The sequence below is a fragment of the Cibotium barometz genome, chromosome 3 (assembly GCF_041138505.1).
Source record: "Cibotium barometz isolate CiBa-2024 chromosome 3, ASM4113850v1, whole genome shotgun sequence".
Taxonomy (NCBI): Eukaryota; Viridiplantae; Streptophyta; class Polypodiopsida; order Cyatheales; family Cibotiaceae; genus Cibotium; species Cibotium barometz.
The window spans coordinates 45,239,447-45,257,112 of record NC_141048.1 but is presented as its reverse complement, the minus strand read 5'-3'; the positions used below and the strand labels follow the sequence as shown (position 1 = coordinate 45,257,112).

At 39.0% G+C, this 17,666-nt stretch overlaps 1 protein-coding gene across 2 annotated transcripts; it reads right to left on the bottom strand.

Moving 5' to 3' along the window:
- Positions 1-5,498: 5,498 nt before the first annotated feature.
- LOC147640129 (uncharacterized) lies at positions 5,499-8,799 on the bottom strand. 2 transcript variants are annotated; one of them, XM_086777450.1, is made up of 4 exons: positions 8,160-8,799; positions 6,839-8,117; positions 6,570-6,630; positions 5,499-6,406 (listed from the first exon to the last, which is right to left on the bottom strand). In XM_086777450.1, exons 1-4 carry the CDS (start codon positions 8,617-8,619, stop codon positions 6,074-6,076), a joined length of 2,133 nt encoding a protein of 710 aa, XP_086633576.1. In that variant the 5' UTR covers positions 8,620-8,799; the 3' UTR covers positions 5,499-6,073. The 2 variants fall into 2 exon arrangements, with proteins under 2 accessions (XP_086633576.1, XP_086633569.1); XM_086777443.1 differs by having other exon boundaries at positions 6,839-8,799.
- Between the last annotated feature and the right edge of the window lie 8,867 nt (positions 8,800-17,666).

Here is a 17,666-nt window from a genome sequence, read left to right as displayed (position 1 = left end):
AAAATAAAAATAAAAATAAAAATTAATTTTTTAAAGAAGAAAAGAAAGAAAGAAAAGGGGAAGGCGAGGTAGGCAAAAGGCGGACAAAGGGAGCGAACAGGGGGGCAGCGAAAGGGGAGGGGGGTGGGCATCGGATCGAAGAGAGGGGGGGAGGAGGGGGGCAGGCGAAGCATAGAAAGAGGGAAGGGGTAGTGATGTGAAGAAAGGGGGGGACGTGGGTAGCGAAGCTAAGAGGCGGGTAGCAAAGCAAGGAAAAGGGAGGGGAAGGAGAGGCGCACAACAGGTGGGCATAGGCAACGTGAGCGAAAGGGGGGGATCTAATGGGAGCTTGCCGATGAACTCATCAAAATGACTTTTTAAAAAAAAGGTAAGCTTTATATAAGCTTAATTTTTATTTAAACAAATCATGGGAGGGGTGCATTTTTCCTACGCACAAGAAACATCCCTCCCCCCATGTGCGCGATGATGAGAGGCAAGAGCCACCCTCTTCTCCTCCATCATCTCCTTCTTCATCATCTTCACCTTCTTCATCTCCCTCATCTTTTCCGTCTTTTCTCAGTCTCTGTGTAATAGAGTAATTAAATTTTAATCACATGATTGAAACTTAGTCATTTCCACCCCACTACTATAAGAGGCGTTCACACATGGGAGAAGGGGAATAAGGGAAAAAAACTGAAGAAGTGGGAGAAGGGGAATAAGGGAAAAAAACTAAAGAAGAGTGAGAGAGACACCTGCGCGCATACGACAGAGAGCTCGATGGATTGGAGCAATGCATCTTTGCTAATTTCCAGTAGAAAACTGCAAATTGCATCCAACACGCTTGCAACAAAAAAGCATTAAAAAACCTAAATTGCCATAAATTGCATCCAACACGCTTGAAACCCGCAAAAAAACCTAAATTGCCATAAATTGCTCAAATAATGTTCTAAAATTTAGAATTTTTTTTCCCTAAAATTAGTAGAGGTGTAGGGGATCCATTCTACCAAAAAATTACCCGCAGTATCATGTGTGGTATTTTGGTAAAAAATCCACAAAATGCTTATTTTAACCATAAAAGTAGAGAAAAATAACATTTTCACTCACAAAATTCCCTTGCATCCTCGTCGATACATCTATCCAAGTTGAGAAGAATCACGTTCCAATCGCCATATTGACGTTCCCAATGCGTAGCCCACCAAAATAAACCAAAAAATAACATTTTTGCTTAGTAAACGTTAAATTTTACTTTAAAATGCTAAAAAATTTGGTATAATGAGAGAATTATGAGGAGAAAAATACCAAAAATTTAACTAGAGTTTGCTCTGATACCACTGTTAAAACCCCATAGATCTCTCTAGCTAATCACTATGCATAAACACACATAATCCAGGCATATACTCATCAACCTAACCACCCCCGAGCCCAAGGGTGCACACATCAAAGTAACGAAGAACCACATACCTAACCTTGGTGTCCCATACCACCAAGAGGTATGTCTTCAATCTAGTAGCACATAGCTCTAGTATGAAATGATAAGACACTAGATACTGTACTCTACATAAGAGAACATCCCTTGAGAGTGACCCATGCTCCTATTATATAGGAGAGCTCTTAAGTGACCCTTGACTCTCGATTTCCATGTGTGACCCTTGGTTGCTTGACCCTAATCCCAACCCTGGTTATGTCTAACCCTTGTTCCACTAGAGTATATTCCCATAATCCTATGCTCACATGCCTAGAGTGGGTTAGCCTCCTAGTATATGCACATAATATGACATGCGCATAACAATTATGCTCTTTGTTGGTGGTGAATTTAGGCAAATCTTACCAATTGTGGCAAAGGGATTGCGTGAGGATATTTTTAATGCAACGTTATGCCGATCATATATTTGGAGATATGTGAATGTTTTAAAGCTTACCCAAAATATGCGGGTCGTCAGACAGAGTGCATTTGATTGTACAGAACTAGAATTTGTCAAATGGACTTAACAAATTGGAGATGGCTCTTTAGACCATCCAAACAATCAAGGTAGAGTGGTAATTCCACCATGAGAGTTGATCCATGGAAACTTCCTTTTGAGTTTGGTTAAATGGGTGTACAAAGATGTTCAAAGAGTGGAGGACTATGCATGCTTCTTCAAAGACCATGCTATTCTTACACCCCGAGGTTGATGAGATCAACAATAAACTAGCGTTGAGTGCATTATCTAGTCCCGAAAGAGTATACCTCAATGCAGACACGATTGTTTCATTTGAGAATGACAGAATAATGTATCCAATTGAATACTTGAATAGTTTGAATTTAGGTGGTGGGTATCCACCTCACCGCTTGCTTCTAAAGATGAATGCTTCTATCATGTTGCTCCGCAATTTGGACCCTCCACGGGGGCTTTGCAGCAATGGTACCAGACTGATATGCTAGAATTTTCACTCAAAGGTGATAGAAGAAAAAATTATTACATGTACAAACATTGGAGATAGGGTCTTTATTCCCAGGATAACATTTATACCAACTATGCTTGAATTGCCTTTTGACATGAGAAGGACAGTTTCCTGTGAGGCTAGATTTTGGTATGTCAATAAATAAGTCCCCAAGACAAGCGTTGAATGTGTTTGGACTTTATTCAGCCACACAAGTATTCACACATGAATAGTTGTATATTGCTATGTCACGTGCTAGATCATTTGATGCAGTGAAAGTGTGTGTAAAGGATACTATGGAACATGAAAGTAGCATAGAAGGTTCAAAAGAAGTCTACACAGCCAATGTTGTCTATAAAGAGGTATTGCAAATGTCATGTAGAAGAATGTAAATGTAATCCATAGCCAAAGGGTTGAGAGTGAGCTATTGATATTGCAGCCTACAAATGGCAGACTACATTCCTAGATATCTCTGTATTAATCAAGCAAGCATTTGAAAGAAGAATGCTTGTAGAGATGTGGCATGTACTACCTTATGTTGTCTTTCTGTAAGTGTGCATGCTTTTAAGTTGATTGATGTTTCTTTTAGAATGATAACTATTTTATTATGATATGAAGACATGAACTTTAATAGGAGTTGGATGGCGAATTTCCTTCAATTTATCTCACAACGGTGCTACTCTTGCCGGTAATATTGAATTGATATATATAAATCTACTTACATTCTGTGGATTAAATGGCTGACATTGAGGTAAAGCCACCATATATAGACGCACAATATGGAGTGACCCATCTATTATTTAAGGGATGGTTCAAAATTGTTGATATGGTTATAGGGACTCAGTGAGTTCATGTTTGTTTTTTTAACATTTGGAACCTCAAAATCTTGATTTAATATCACATGCATATTGCTTAACGTGGATGTGAAAATGAGATCATTTACATTTATTTATGGTGATGATGAACAAGATATTGAAGGTATCCTTCAATATCTTGTTCAATATCTTGTTCATGGATGTGAAAATGAGATCATTTATATTTATTTATGGTGATGAACAAGATATTGAAGGTATCCTTCTTGACGTTCGCTTTAATATAGTCATCATTGTTTACCATAATCTATTTAATTTTCATGGTTCAATTGTAGACCCGCCGTTTTAAAAAAGACAAGCAACAACATCTCTAATAATTGAACTATTAGAGAGCACGTGTATTACGACATGAAAACTAGCTTTTTAAGTAGCTTTTGTATTTTATGTCAATAAAAAATATTATTAATTTTTTTACAACAGGGAATCTCTTTATTTTTTGGAGCCTAGATTATTGCCATATTTGCATGATCGACACTTACAATGATAGTTTTGGGCTCCTTGGAATTTACCAGCTACTAACAGTGCAAAAGAATATGGATCAGCTTCATGTACATGTAATGTTTATAGACTATGGAAAGCCTAATAAGTTGGATTTTTGGTGCATAAACACTCGACATTACAGAATATTCCGCTTTGCTATCTACAAGCCTATTGAAATGCCATTCGTCTGAATTGTTGATCCACCGAATGAGTTTTGTAAGTTTTTTTCTTTTTGCTTCTTCTCGGTGTAAATTAAATATTGCAATAGCTAATGTTATTATCTTAAATATATTTTTTGGACAAATGGAGGTAAGGAGTTTAAGCTTCCACGGAGAGAGAATCCAGTTGCTCGAAGATTGTTTTAATGCTTGCTCAAGTGTGTTAAGATTGTCAACACTACTTTGGTTGTTATCTAGATGTATATCTTTATGCCAAATTTGGTACTTCATTCAAAGAAATGTAACTGCTTTGGGAGTTTCTACATGGATATATATGGCAAGTATGGTGTGTATATATGTAGGCTAGCAAGTTGAGGACCATGAGATCCAAAATAGACTTTAAATATAAGGCTTATCTCTACTAACTCCGCATGATGAGCTTTTTGTTTTTATACATGCAAGAATACTCTTGCACGTTAGGGACATGTCATGCCACTAGGTATGAGTATAGTTGCGTGAGTGTATAAATAAGTGTGTGTGTGTGTGTGTATAGGTATAGGTATGCTATGTTTGTACTTATGATAGATGGACGTTCATATGTATAGGTAGTCTATGTGAGTACCATGTACACATATATGTCCAAATATATGCTATGTTTGTACTTATGTATGTCTAGAGATAGATGGACGTTCATATGTATAGGTAGTCTATGTGAGTACCATGTACACATATATGTCCAAATATATGCATTTACGTAAGGACCAGTTGAAAATGCATATACATGTATGTATACTTCGTTAGTTCTATGCATGGATACATATGGATATATAGGTATGAATGCGTATATATATATATATATATATATATATTATATATATATATATATATATATATGAACATATATATTTACAAAAACATAAATATGTGTATCCGTATTTAGACATATATGTGTGTACGTAAATATATATGGATAGACATTGTAGATGTATGTGTGTATATATATATATATATATATATATATATATATATGTTATATATGTATATGTGTGTAGGTTCCTAAAGTATGGATGTATATGTGTATGTATATGCAAAGAGATTTTGTGTGCATGTATAAACATGAGAGAGAGAGAGAGAGAGAGAGAGAGAGAGAGAGAAGTCCATGACTCTCTTCAAATTTAAGACCTACTCTATGGTACCATGTCCGAAGAATAGGGGATGGGTCATCTCATCACGACATTGTCTTTTTTAATTGTGTGCTTAGCTCAGCCGGTCGAAGATTTGTCTCTTGCCACTAGTCTAAGCTCAAGAGGACTACATGAGTTCTTTCCCAAGTGATTTCATTCACTTTTCTATGGAAATAACGCGTGGAATGTACAGTAGAAGGCTTGCATCAAACTTTGAGTGCGCTCTTTTACATTATAATGTTACGAGCAATTCTAAAAGGGAGACTCCAGAGCCGACCCATAGTAGTAATAAATGTTCTCATGACGACGTCACGTGAAAACTGAAGAAAAATATAACTCCCACAACACCAAACCTGCCCCCACTTAATACATGAATAACAAACACAATTAGAGATAACACATGCTTAATCCAAGGGATGGATTTAATTAACACGGATAATCAGCTCCAATGCCTACTACACTGGTCTTTGGTTGTCCACGTACATCATCACATAAAGTGAGGTAACCCAATCCCTTATTAGAGATCGGGTACCCTTAACGTTCTTAGTGATGGGTACTCTTAACCTTCTTAATGATGGGTGCTCTAAACCACCTCACCAATGTGATTAGTCTCAATAACCCTCAGCATTAGGTGATTAAGTGGCATCTGGGAGCCCCTCTTATTATCAAAATTAATGTCCACCCACCCACTAGACAAACCTTGCTGCTTTGGATCCTTATTTCTACTATCATCATCATGCATATTTGCTTTAAAACAGATGCAAATAAATACTATTATTTGCAAATGCAGTCAAAATTGCTCAGTGGCACTATGTCTCCTCATATACATTCATTTATATAGATGTATGACCAGCCCAAGTCTACGAGAGGATCCATAAAAAGCACAGAAACTGCTAAGGTGTCAACTTGCCTTGTGTTGCAACTTAGCAGTGGGCTATGCATAGAGCTTCATCCTTTTTTGATGCTCTTATGGAGTCCTTCAATCCTGTCCAGATGATGAGGTTCCCAAGAACCATAGAACAAAGCTTACTAGCGCAATTAGCAAGCATATGAGGCCCATTTCTAGTGGTAGATATGGAGCAAATTCAAGGATTTTGCTCTGAAAGCCACCCTTTGATTCAGCTTCTTCACTTGCTTCCATTGTGTTGTTGCTATACACAAGGGTAGTGCTTGTGAAGGATGCAAGCTTCTTCGATTTAAAGATCTGGTCGTTTATGTCCAGAGATCTAGGTAGCTCTTCAATCTCTTGCTGCTGCACATGGATTGTGGGTTTTGCCTCTGCCCTTATGGGTTCAGCATGCCCATCATCATCCTGCATAGCATTAAGCAAGTTCGTTAAGAGTATGATTAGCATAAAGCAAGTTAATCCATGCCATAAGTAGCCTAATGCAAGTTAATCAAGGCCAAAGGATATTTTTTAACCCAAAAGAAAAAGAAAAGGCAATTTCAACAATCAAATTGAAGAACAGCCTTGCCTTTGTGCCAGAGCTAAGTTCTTTCTCACATGCCTTTGCTTCCGTTGATGCAATGGGTGAGCTGTGAATGGAAATAATAATTACAAAAATGGTAAATCACCAATTAGGCTCTCAATGGTAGCCAATTCGATCAAGCGATGCAACAGTAGATTTGTAGGGGGTTAACCAAACAACAGAAGACAGTATTAACCACGTGTATTATTAGGACAGAAAAGATTTTTAATTACATGCACCTAAGCACTTTATTAATATAAACAAAAGATTACTACCTGGGTTGATCTTGCTCAGTATCAAGGATGTCCTCAGTATTGTTAACACTTGTATCATCAATCCTGTCAAGGTTTTGCCCTTGTGATTGCAATACAGGTTCTTCCAGAGAGTCACCATTGACAAGTTCTTCCAAGGGGTCACTGGTACCGGTTCTGTCTTGTGCTAATTGCAGATTAGGCTCACCATTAGTATCAAGGACGTCCTCAGTATTGTTAACACTTGTATCATCAATCCTGTCAAGGTTTTGCCCTTGTGATTGCAATACAGGTTCTTCCAGAGAGTCACCATTGACAAGTTCTTCCAAGGGGTCACTGGTACCGGTTCTGTCTTGTGCTAATTGCAGATTAGGCTCACCATTAGTACATAAACCTCTGTTATCATCACACCCCTCCTTCGCTGATTGCAGATAAGGCTCACCGTTAGTGCTAAAACCATTATTATCAGTTCCCTCCGATGCTAATTGCAGATCACGTTCACCATTAGCCATGGCTTTAGAGGTGCTAAGCTCATTTGGTTGGGGGAAACCTGAGGTTTTAATTTCCGGCTGCTCATCAGAAAGCACCTTGCCACTGATTCTCACAGCCTCATGAATCCTCTTATCTAAGCCAATATCAACAGAAAACTCACCTTCCAGGACCAAATCATCACTTTTTACCTCATAATTAAGCTGATTAAGATTCTCTGCAGAGACACTTTCTTCCTTAATCTCAACCAAAACAGGCTTCAAGTCAAGCAATTCGCCATCTGCTTCAGCAGAAACAGGCTTCAGATCAGGCAAATTTTGCTTCAAATCAGGCGAGTTTTGCTTCAAACCAGGCATTTTCTTCTCCATTTGACGCAAATTACTCTCCAATTCAGGCAATTTCTTCTCAATTTCAGGCCAATTTTCTTCTACTTCTTCTTCAGCAAGAGCAAAGTCAGGCTTTGTTCCACGCCAGGTAATCTGAGCTTCTTCTATAGGCAATGGCTTCACAGGTTCACTGCTCACCTCTTGCAGTGAGCTCTCCGAGAGAGCATCAGAGAAAGAGTTACTCCCACTAGACAGAAGGTCATGGTCTTCTTTAGAATCAGCCATTTCTTCATTGAAAACCAAAACTTTCCCATTGATATGAACAGGGGATGGCTGCTGCTCTGCAAGCCTCTCATCATCATCATCATTTTCTTCTTCTTCTTCTTCTTCCTCCTCTTCTACTAGACTTGTCTTCGGCAGAGCTTCCATGGGAGCTTCATCCATAACTACCGAAGCTTCAACATCTACAGTGATCTGCATAGCTTCACCTTCTCCTTCTCTTGTTTCTCCTTCTTCATCTGTAGCTTCACCTTCTCCTTCTCTTGTTTCTCCTTCTTCATCTGTTACTGCTCTTTCTTCTCCTCCTCCTCCTCCTCCTTCATCAGCCTTTGCACTAATTGTCTTCTGGATGTAAGCCTCTTCAAAGGCCTCAAAAACGGGCTTTAGTCCAAGCTTTGCAGGCTCATGAGATATGGCGATGGTTCCATTAATGACTACAAGGGAGGAAGCCTTGGGATCATCCTTCTCCTTTATCTCGGTCTCTCTATCCTGCACTGGAAGGGGGATGGATGAATCTTTACCTGTAGAGATGGCCTGTTCTTGCAAGCTCACAGACCGCTTCTTTCTCAGGACGCGGGAGGCGGCAAAGCCTGCCGCAATGGCAGCAAATAAACCCAGGGCAATGCCAGTGAGAGGAATTGGAGAGGAGGAAGAAGAAGATGGAGAAGAAGAAGGGTCAGGCCTCTGCTTTCGTCTGCTTGGAGGCGCCATGGAAGCTGCTCAGGCAGAGAAAGGGTATAGAGAGAGATGGAGAGGAGAGAAGCGGGAGAAGAAGAAGAAGAAAACAAGAAAAATATGCCCTTCTTCTGTGCGGCATTTAGGGCCAATGGAAGCTCCCAAGCTTCGTGTCCTCATTATTATTAGCACCTTAATTATAAACTATCAACTATTGAGGTAAAACCCACATTAACACCTTAATGTGATAATCACCTCCAATTCACTCTTCACCTTAAACTATTAACTATAACTTAACTAGTTTTGAGACAATCCAGATTAGCACCTTAATGATAATGATAAAATTCCTAAAGTGTCACAAAATTCACCCTAAATTATAATATTTTCAATTCCTTACCATAATCATAAATGCACTTTAATTAACAATTCCTCCAAAGATGAAGTGGTTGACTATTAGCATGATAACTAGCACCCTTCTCTTCAAAGGTAGCATAATCAGTAAAAAAATGTTGGTTTCTTAGTAGAACTAGATCTCAACAAATATCAACGTACTTGAATTGTTCCTTGCCTTAAGGTCCCAATTACTATCTCACATAAGCCTTGCTTTTTGCCTTCATCTTACTTTTATTAGGTCACCGGCGGAGAAACTCTAAAAATAAGGCAAAGTTTTTTAAATGGCATATTTGAGACCAATAGAACCTAACCAAAACCAGAACCCCTTGATGCCCCCACTTTCTGCCAAAAGAGAGAATAATGGGATTCTACCAATATGTTTATATGTTTTGTTTTAAGGTTAATTATATGTTTTGTTTAAGGTTAATTAAGTATTTGATTTCCATACACAAAACAAAGAACTTGGGACCACAATTTCATGAATCCTAGGATAACTAGTCATACCTTGAAGGGATCGTTGGGATACCCCTTCCTTGTTATCTTGGTCCTGACCAATTACAAAATCACATACTTACCAAATCAAATGACATTAAGGCTACCCTTTGGGGGCAAATTGTCATTTGCCCCAAAAGGGTAGCCTTAATGAGTCAATGGGTTGGTTAGGTGCACTAAATGTTCACTTGTATCCTTCAAATTCTCCAAACACCATCCAACTTGTATGCACAAGGTAAAGGCACCACCCACTTGGTATGCATTAGGTCCCATTGTAGTTAAACCACCCACTTTGTATGCACAAGGTAGAGGCACTAGCCACTTTCTATGCACAAGGTCTCACTAGATTTAGAACACAGTGAGACTACATTTAAAAGAGAGTGAGACTTTTTGTGGTGAGGTAGAGAGCCCACCCCAAACCGAACTTGATGTGCATGCATCGGGCATATGCACACGCATACACGCATTCGCTTATAAAAAAACCCAAACTCCTTCTCTCTCTGTGTAGAGGAGCCAGGAGAACTTTCTCAAAGGTGCCAACAAGTTCTCCTCTAGTTTTCAACCAATGGGTTTGACAACGTTAGAAGTAGAACTTGGGTGCTTTTTTCTCTTGCTCTTAAAATGGGACCCTTACCGCCTTGTCCTAACTTGTCCCAAGGCCACACAAAGTTCCCTATCCATATTCCTCCCAAATTCCAACTACATGACAACACATGGGCCCATCTAGACATGACATGCACTTCCACACACGTTTATGGCACTCCTTGCATAGGTCTTGACTCTTAAATGAATTTGAGCCCAAGTCACATAACGTGCCAACAAAATTTATATTACATCCTAAGCCTTAGTGACCTTACTTTTCTTTGTACACTGTATAAATTTAGAGTCTCCTAGAGCTTTGTGCACATATATATATACTTATAATTTTGGTTTAAATGTTTGTCGCTTTTTCATAGCCTTGGATCTTTTTTATATTGTGACCTTACAAGAGTCTAAAGGAGGTGTGGCTTCATGTTGGCATTGAGCTCCCATATCCCATGAACATTTCTCACATCTTCAAAATAGCATGGTAAAAACATAGCTGTGTGTCTTACTCAAAATTCAAAGCAAAAGTGAACTAGACTCATGGTAGCTTGGAAGCTCTACCCTTAGCAGAATCGAGTATCTTGCCACTTTTTGCAGACATATATAAAATAAATGGTACAGCCCAAAAAGCTAGAAGTTCCAAAGAGGCGGCAGCAATCTTCTAAAAGGTGGCCATTGACACACACATTGATTTTCTAGAAAGCAAGCACTATCAACCATGTCTTTTTTTTTTCTTCTTAAAACTGAAAGAGGAAATCAAATTTCTACCCAACTGTCCCTTTAAAAAAAGTGCATCACAATTTCATCCTAAAAAATAATAAATTCATAGGGCTATTTGATGCTTAAAAAATAATAAATTCCTAACGTTATTGAGCATTTAGAAACTCATTGATTTTTTTTTTCTTTTCTTTTTTTAAGTTGGACGATTTTTTCCCCTTTTTCTCATGTAATGATTTTTTGAAAATCGTGTTTGAATTATTTAATGCTGCAAATAAAAACAATAGATAGTGAGCTTATATAATAAGCATTTTAGCTCTTTGGCAGATCTCATCTCCATCGCCATGCAGGCCGTTCAGTTTTGCGTACGTGAGTTGCCTAAGGCTCTCTCTCTCTCTCTCTCTCTCTCTCTCTCACACACACACACACACCCCCCCCCACCCCACAGAGGAGCATCTGCGCCGTTCAATTTTGCGTTCACACACACACACACACACCCCCACCCCACAGAGGAGCATCTGCGCCGTTCAATTTTGCGTACGTGAGTTGCCTCACACACACACCAACAGAGGAGCACCTGCGTGCGATTGCTCTCTCTCTCTCTCTCTCTCTCCCCTCCCGCCTGCATGACCATAATTATCGCTTAACCTTAGGCATTCCCAATGTCAGCCATTGCATCTCAAACTATTATTGCTCATGCTGTTGTGTCTGATAGCCTACTTCGCTCTCCACCGTTTCCACGGTCCACCTACCCCTCCTCTTCCATGCAGTTTTTACATATTTGCCTTCATGAGAAGGGTTCAAAGCGCTGGGCGTCCATGTGTGTGGACATTGGGTGGTGATAATAATATCCTACATTCCCCCCATTTTCTCAAATAAAAAACGGGAGATTTTTTCATTTGCCTTACATCATGAAATGTTATTGTGCATCTAAAAAGTGCCTGTATGATCATGCATAACACCAGTTTTGTCATGTGCGGTGCTACACCCTAGTTGCATATGCGTGTGCACCTAAGCTATATGCTATAATAAGGTTACATTCATGATTTGCGGATCTATTTCCGCTTTAATAGTTTCATAGAGAAACAAAGCGGTCTTCTTCGTCTTTACTTTTGCTGGCGGCTTCAACCCCATCACTTCGACGTAATAAACAGAGAACTTATGCTTCTTAGCGCCATCACGAGCAACATCTTGATCTTCAGAGAGGCCTCGAAAAGATTAAGAAAACCTTCAAAAGGAACATAAAAATTGCCCAACTTGTCACCTTCTTGTTGTTCTTGCAGGTGCCCATTAATCGCGAGGGCTTCTTTGTCTCCTCTTTTTCCTTTCATAGGCAGGAGTTCGCCATCTTTTGCTTTTACGTTTGTGGGCAGCAGGTCGCCTTTCCCTTCTGCTTTAATGGGTAGCAAGTCGCCTTTATCTTCTGCTTTAATGGGTAGCAGCTCGCCCTCTTCGCCTTCAGCTGGGTATTTGCCTTCAGCCAGCTCGCCCTCTTCGCCTTCAGCTGGGTATTTGCCTTCAGCCAGGTCTTTACCTTTAGCTGGGTCTTTAGGGTTCTTGCCCTTATTTTCTTCATCTGCACTTTCGGGCAACAAAAAGCCCTTATCTTCTTCTCCTTTGTTTGGAAGGTTAGCCCCATCATAGGGTGCCTTAACGATGGGCTTCTTGAGCCCTAAATACTGGTTGGCTTCATGCAGCAGCAAGAGCGATGAAAGCCTTGGAGCACTTGCAGGCTAGAAGCGTGTCTGTGCAGGTCCCCCCATAGGTCACCAAGAAGGGGCTCTGATACCATGAAGGGTTTTGGATAGACCCCTGTAACTCTGTTGTATGCGTATCTGAGGGAATTACAACATCTCTGTGAACGCAGAGAATGATACACATGAGAGAGAGAGACAGAATAATCTATTATTCCATGCAGTTACATATTTATTGGAACTGCCTTCATGTGAAGGGTTGCATGTCCCTTCAGTGCTGGGCGTCCACGTGTGTGGACATTGGGTGGTGATAATAATATCCTACCCCGTCTCCTACACTAGCATGACAGCCAGAGAGATCACTCTCAAAGAGTTATAGCCCAAAGTCCGGCCAAAGAGAGAGAGAGACAGAGTTCATGGCCTACTATGCATGTGAAAATCGAGGAAGCTTGCTATTTTTGGAGAAAACACTAATTTTAGCAGAGCTGTATAATTGTAAGAGCCTAGACCCGACCTAATAAAACCATTCCAGGTTGGGTTCTTCAATTTAAATACTAATTCAATGATGTCATATTAAATACCAATAGGCTAGTGTTGCTATTATATGCATATTTGGGGCGATGCTATTGTTATTGGTAGTGCAGGTGATTTCTTGTTACATACAGAGCTAGTGTTATTGATGTTTATGGTTGTGAATGTTCATGTTGACATGTTGGTATTGATTGTGAGGAGTTTAATTGATTGTTTAACTAACATGGTTTTTGTAGACATTGCACACTAAACTCCTGCTAATTTCATTAGACCGATCCTTTCAAGCTTTGAAAGAAGCTCTTACTTATTGACCAATGTTACACGTACCTCATTTCACAAGAACATTCTTTGCAATCGTTCACTGATGCCACTAGTTGTTATGGGAATATTCATGCAGTGTCCATATGCAAGTAAGATGGACATCACATAGCTTATGAGAGTCGCAAGTTGAAACCAACAGAGAGCAATTATAGTACATGTGACAAGGAGTTGATTGTTGTGCTACATATTTTTAGAATTTAGAAACATTACCTTATGGGTTCCAAATTCCTTATTCAGATGGATGAACAGAATGAGTACTAAACACTTGCTTTCTCAACCTTTGGATTTTCAAACAGACTTATTAAATGGGCATCTTTTATATAGAGTTTTCAGCTAATGAGGGAAAATTTCTATATAGAGCTTTGAGGGAAAAGTCTTATATAGAGTTTTTAGATAATGATACAACACCAACCTGGTAAAGAAATAATAGTGCATGAGGTTCTAAGTATAATACCAAGCATCAATCGTAACTCAGCCATAGAGAGTTCACCCTTTGAGGTCATGAAGGAATCTTACGAGCAAGATCTAGATTTTTTAGATATTTGGGCCACAATGAAAGATAATAGCTAGATTCTTAATGTGACTTTACATATAATGAAGTTATAGTGGACCGCTAAAGTTAAAAAGCCTACTTTATTCCATGCAAAAAGACATTAACATAACAACAAGTGGCACATTTATTCATCAAGGTCTTTGTGCATCATGGTCATTCAAGGGGGGTTGTTGTATAATCCTCAAATGAAGTAGCAAGTGGTCTAGTCATGTGACTAAGGTTCAAAGGCCCAAAAGAGGTGCAAATGTAAAGGAGAATATGGAATGTTAGCCCAAAGGGTGCCCCAATGAAGGCACCTAGAATTAGGTGAGAAGAGGCCCCAAGTCGGTCTTCATGTCAAGGGAGGTGGTCCTCAAATCTTTTCAAGATTAGGGGATGGCTTAATCAATTTTATGAGTCATAGTTAGTGGCTAATGGAGATATACTCAAAACCTACATAAAAGCCTCTATCTGTTTTAATCATACATGAGTTTTTGTCTAATCTTTCATCTTGTCATTATGTAATAACTTTATCATTTGCCTTAATTCCATTATTACATTTCTTATTATGTTAACATGTTGATGTTAATCCAATTCTATATCCCTTAATCCTCTCTAGGCATGAATTTAAGTTGACCTATCAAAGAGCCAACCATTATCCCTTGATCATCTATGCATCATAGGATAACCTTAGTTAGCTAAATCACTAGCATACTAATTAGCCAATACTAACCATTAATCTAGTTTTTTCCCTCTTTTCCCAGCTCTCAAATCATAAAAAATAAGGTGTGTGGGTATATCTACAATAAGCGGGATCCATTTGGTGCATCTATGTCATCTCCAAAGGCTTCAAGACATCAAAGGAGGAGTGAAGTGATCAAGACAATCATTCCAAAACATCCCTGCATGTAGCCTACAAGGAAAAATCTAGCAATAATGGGTAAATTTTATATTTCTCCATCATGTTTAGCAAGACCTTGAGCCATGGCTTCATATAACTTGTGGAGGAAGTGTATGTTTATTTGTTGAGGATAAACCTCAAGTTCTTAAGCTTTAATCTTCAAATCATTCTCTAATTTGTTTAATAGAAGATTATCTCTTTTAATAGTGTTATTAATGCTAATCATAATTAGTTTTTGAGCCATTTAAGGGGCTCAAATCTACCATTAGGGTGTTGCTAAATCCTTATGCATTATCAAACTCCTTTTTAATTCGGTGCTCTAACGTGCTCTCCCAAAATGAGCCCAAAATAGTGATAGCTTTTTGAAATTGAGAAGAGAAATTATATTATTTCATCTTTGTCTCTTTGTAAGGGACTAGGCACCGGCATTGGGACATTTCATTGCTAACACCTTCCCATCCTCATAGAGAAACCATGATAACTCCACTTATGAAAGAAGAAATTTTTTAATGGTGATAGTTTTCGTACATAGCAAGTAAAAGTTAAATTTGTACTCATGAAGGATGGACTTTGGGGGACTTTGAGTGGAAGAGACAAGTATTCAAATTGTAAGGAGAAGAGAAAATATTTTGTCTTGGAAGAGATGATAGAGCCCTAGCCATCATTACGGTAGGACTAGGAGATAGTTTCATCCATCATATTGCATCAGAAAGGGAGCATGGAACTTAACTAGAAAAATTGTTGGGTGCCAAAAAAAAAAGAACTCAAAAATTAGTTTGAAAATTAAATTTTTTGGAGTGGACATAAAAGAAATTGAGTCACTTCAAGCTCACTTAAACAAAACAAAAAATGTCATGCAACAAGTTGCATGTATTGGGGAGCTTCATTGGAGGAGAAGTATGCCATAGCAATCCTTATCTCAAGAGCTTAACCTTGGAAGCATTTAGCCCATTAGTGGCTACCTTGAAAAATCTATAGACCTTACGTTTACTAGTATTGAAGCACCAGTATTGAAGCGGCCTTGATTGAAGAGGATAAAAGACTCAAAGTCAAAGCGGGTGGACCTTGATCACATGAGGAGAAATCATTCTTCACCAAAGGACCAAGAGACAAAGTAAAGTGCAAATTTTGTAGCAAGCAAGGCCACATTGAAAAATATTATTTGCACAAAAATAAGACTCAAGCCTCAAGTAAACATAATGATCAAAGAAAGAGACGAACCAATGGAAAGGGACTTCCCAAGATGTAGGTCAATCATCAAAATATCTCTTCTAAATGATGGAAGAGGGCACCTCTCCCGCCTTAAACCCATGTTAATCCAATTCTCAGATTAACAAGACATTAGGGAGCATTTAAACATATTTTGGGCCTTTTACTAATGAAAGTAATTAGCAACAGACTAATAGGAATAGAGGATTATGTACATTTGGTCTCCTTTGAATATAGGAAGGGAGACTAGGCTGTAGGGAGGGGGACTAGGCTTTCAGTACTAATAATTACACTTGTCCCTTTAAAAAAGTAGGGGGTTTAGGGTAGGTATGGTCCCACCATTTTCGTGGCTCAAAAAATCCTTAAAATTTTAAAATTTTTGAGATCCCCCCAAAACTCACTTTTCCCCCATCTCAAATTTCATTGTAGTCAAAAATTTCATTTTCAAGTCCGCTTTCCCTTTCTCTTCCATCTCTATCTCATTTGCCCAACCCTGATGAAACCATCAAAGCCCAAAACCCTAAACTTTCTCCTCCATCTTAATCTCCCTCCCTTCTCAGAGCTCCATCTCTTTCATCTTCAAGGCTGCCGTAAAACCTTAGTTTGCACATCATCTTTGATCTCTTTCCTTTTTACTATAACCCTAACCTTTCTACTCTAGCTTCCAAGAAGATATGGCCACACCAAGAAGACCAAAAGACGAGATTGAGGAGATATCCCTACACAACAAGAAGGACGATGATGGTGCTTGGGTGGGAGAGGCATTTCGTAAGAGCGCTTGGGTTTATCTACAACCTGCTGCAATCGGGCCTCACCGAGTTCAATGACGAAATGTACTGGAGCACCATTGGAAAGGTTGTTTACAAGGCTTCAAGAAGGCAAGCAATGGAAAACTAGTGGCCATGGTACAATATGTTTACACAGCACGAGATATCTATCTTCGCCAAACAAACTCGATTTCCATGCAATTGTAAGTATCCGGGTAGAAAGGGGCATGTGAGATTTTATGATAGAGATGTTTCAATCTAAGTGAACTTATTTCTTGTTTGCAGATCTATTTTTCCTTCTTCAAACATGGTAGAGGAGAAGCCATTGGAAAGCCTTACCGGAACATTTCAAGCATTGCATGTAGATATTGGGGAGGCAATGTTTTCTTGTAAAACAAGTGCAGAACTTCTTAAGGAAAAGGTCTTCTTTTACCGGCACTCTTATCTAGTGTCAAAGCAGGACGGTGGTTTTGGTAAGCTACAGATAATCACATCTCCACCTCTATCTTCTGTAGAATGGCCAATTCCAGATGCTTGGATTGTAATGGTCATGAAATCAAAGATGCTTTGTGATATACAAGGGTCTTTGAAGTTTGCAAAGCCCTCTCGATCTGTGGGTCTTAGTTGGGTATGCCCAATACATCTTTTTGCCAAGATGTTCGATCAATTTTGTTTCTCATAAACACCTACCATGTACACAACACATACGCTTCTATTATGAGCGGTGGATGAAAAAGAATAGTTGTTGGGTCCCAATGCAGGCAAATGAACAAGTTGTTTTGCCTCTTGACATAGGCGTTCAGTTGCCCAGTGGTGCAGTGGAAGTTGTAGGTGCAAGTAGACATTGGAGTCTCCTAAATATTAGAGAGCACCTCAATATCATGGGAGGTGAGGATATTAGCAGAGCACAATTCAAGGTGAACAATACGAAGATTTGAAAA

Bases quoted from the DNA above. Each gene is read 5' to 3' on its own strand.
- LOC147640129 (XM_086777443.1), bottom strand. From the start codon at position 8,619: ATGGCGCCTCCAAGCAGACGAAAGCAGAGGCCTGACCCTTCTTCTTCT. The intron at 6,631-6,838 runs GTAGTAATCTTT...TTCCATTCACAG, and splicing joins ACTGAGCAAGATCAACCCAG to CTCACCCATTGCATCAACGG. The intron at 6,407-6,569 runs GCAAGGCTGTTC...AATGCTATGCAG, and splicing joins AACTTAGCTCTGGCACAAAG to GATGATGATGGGCATGCTGA.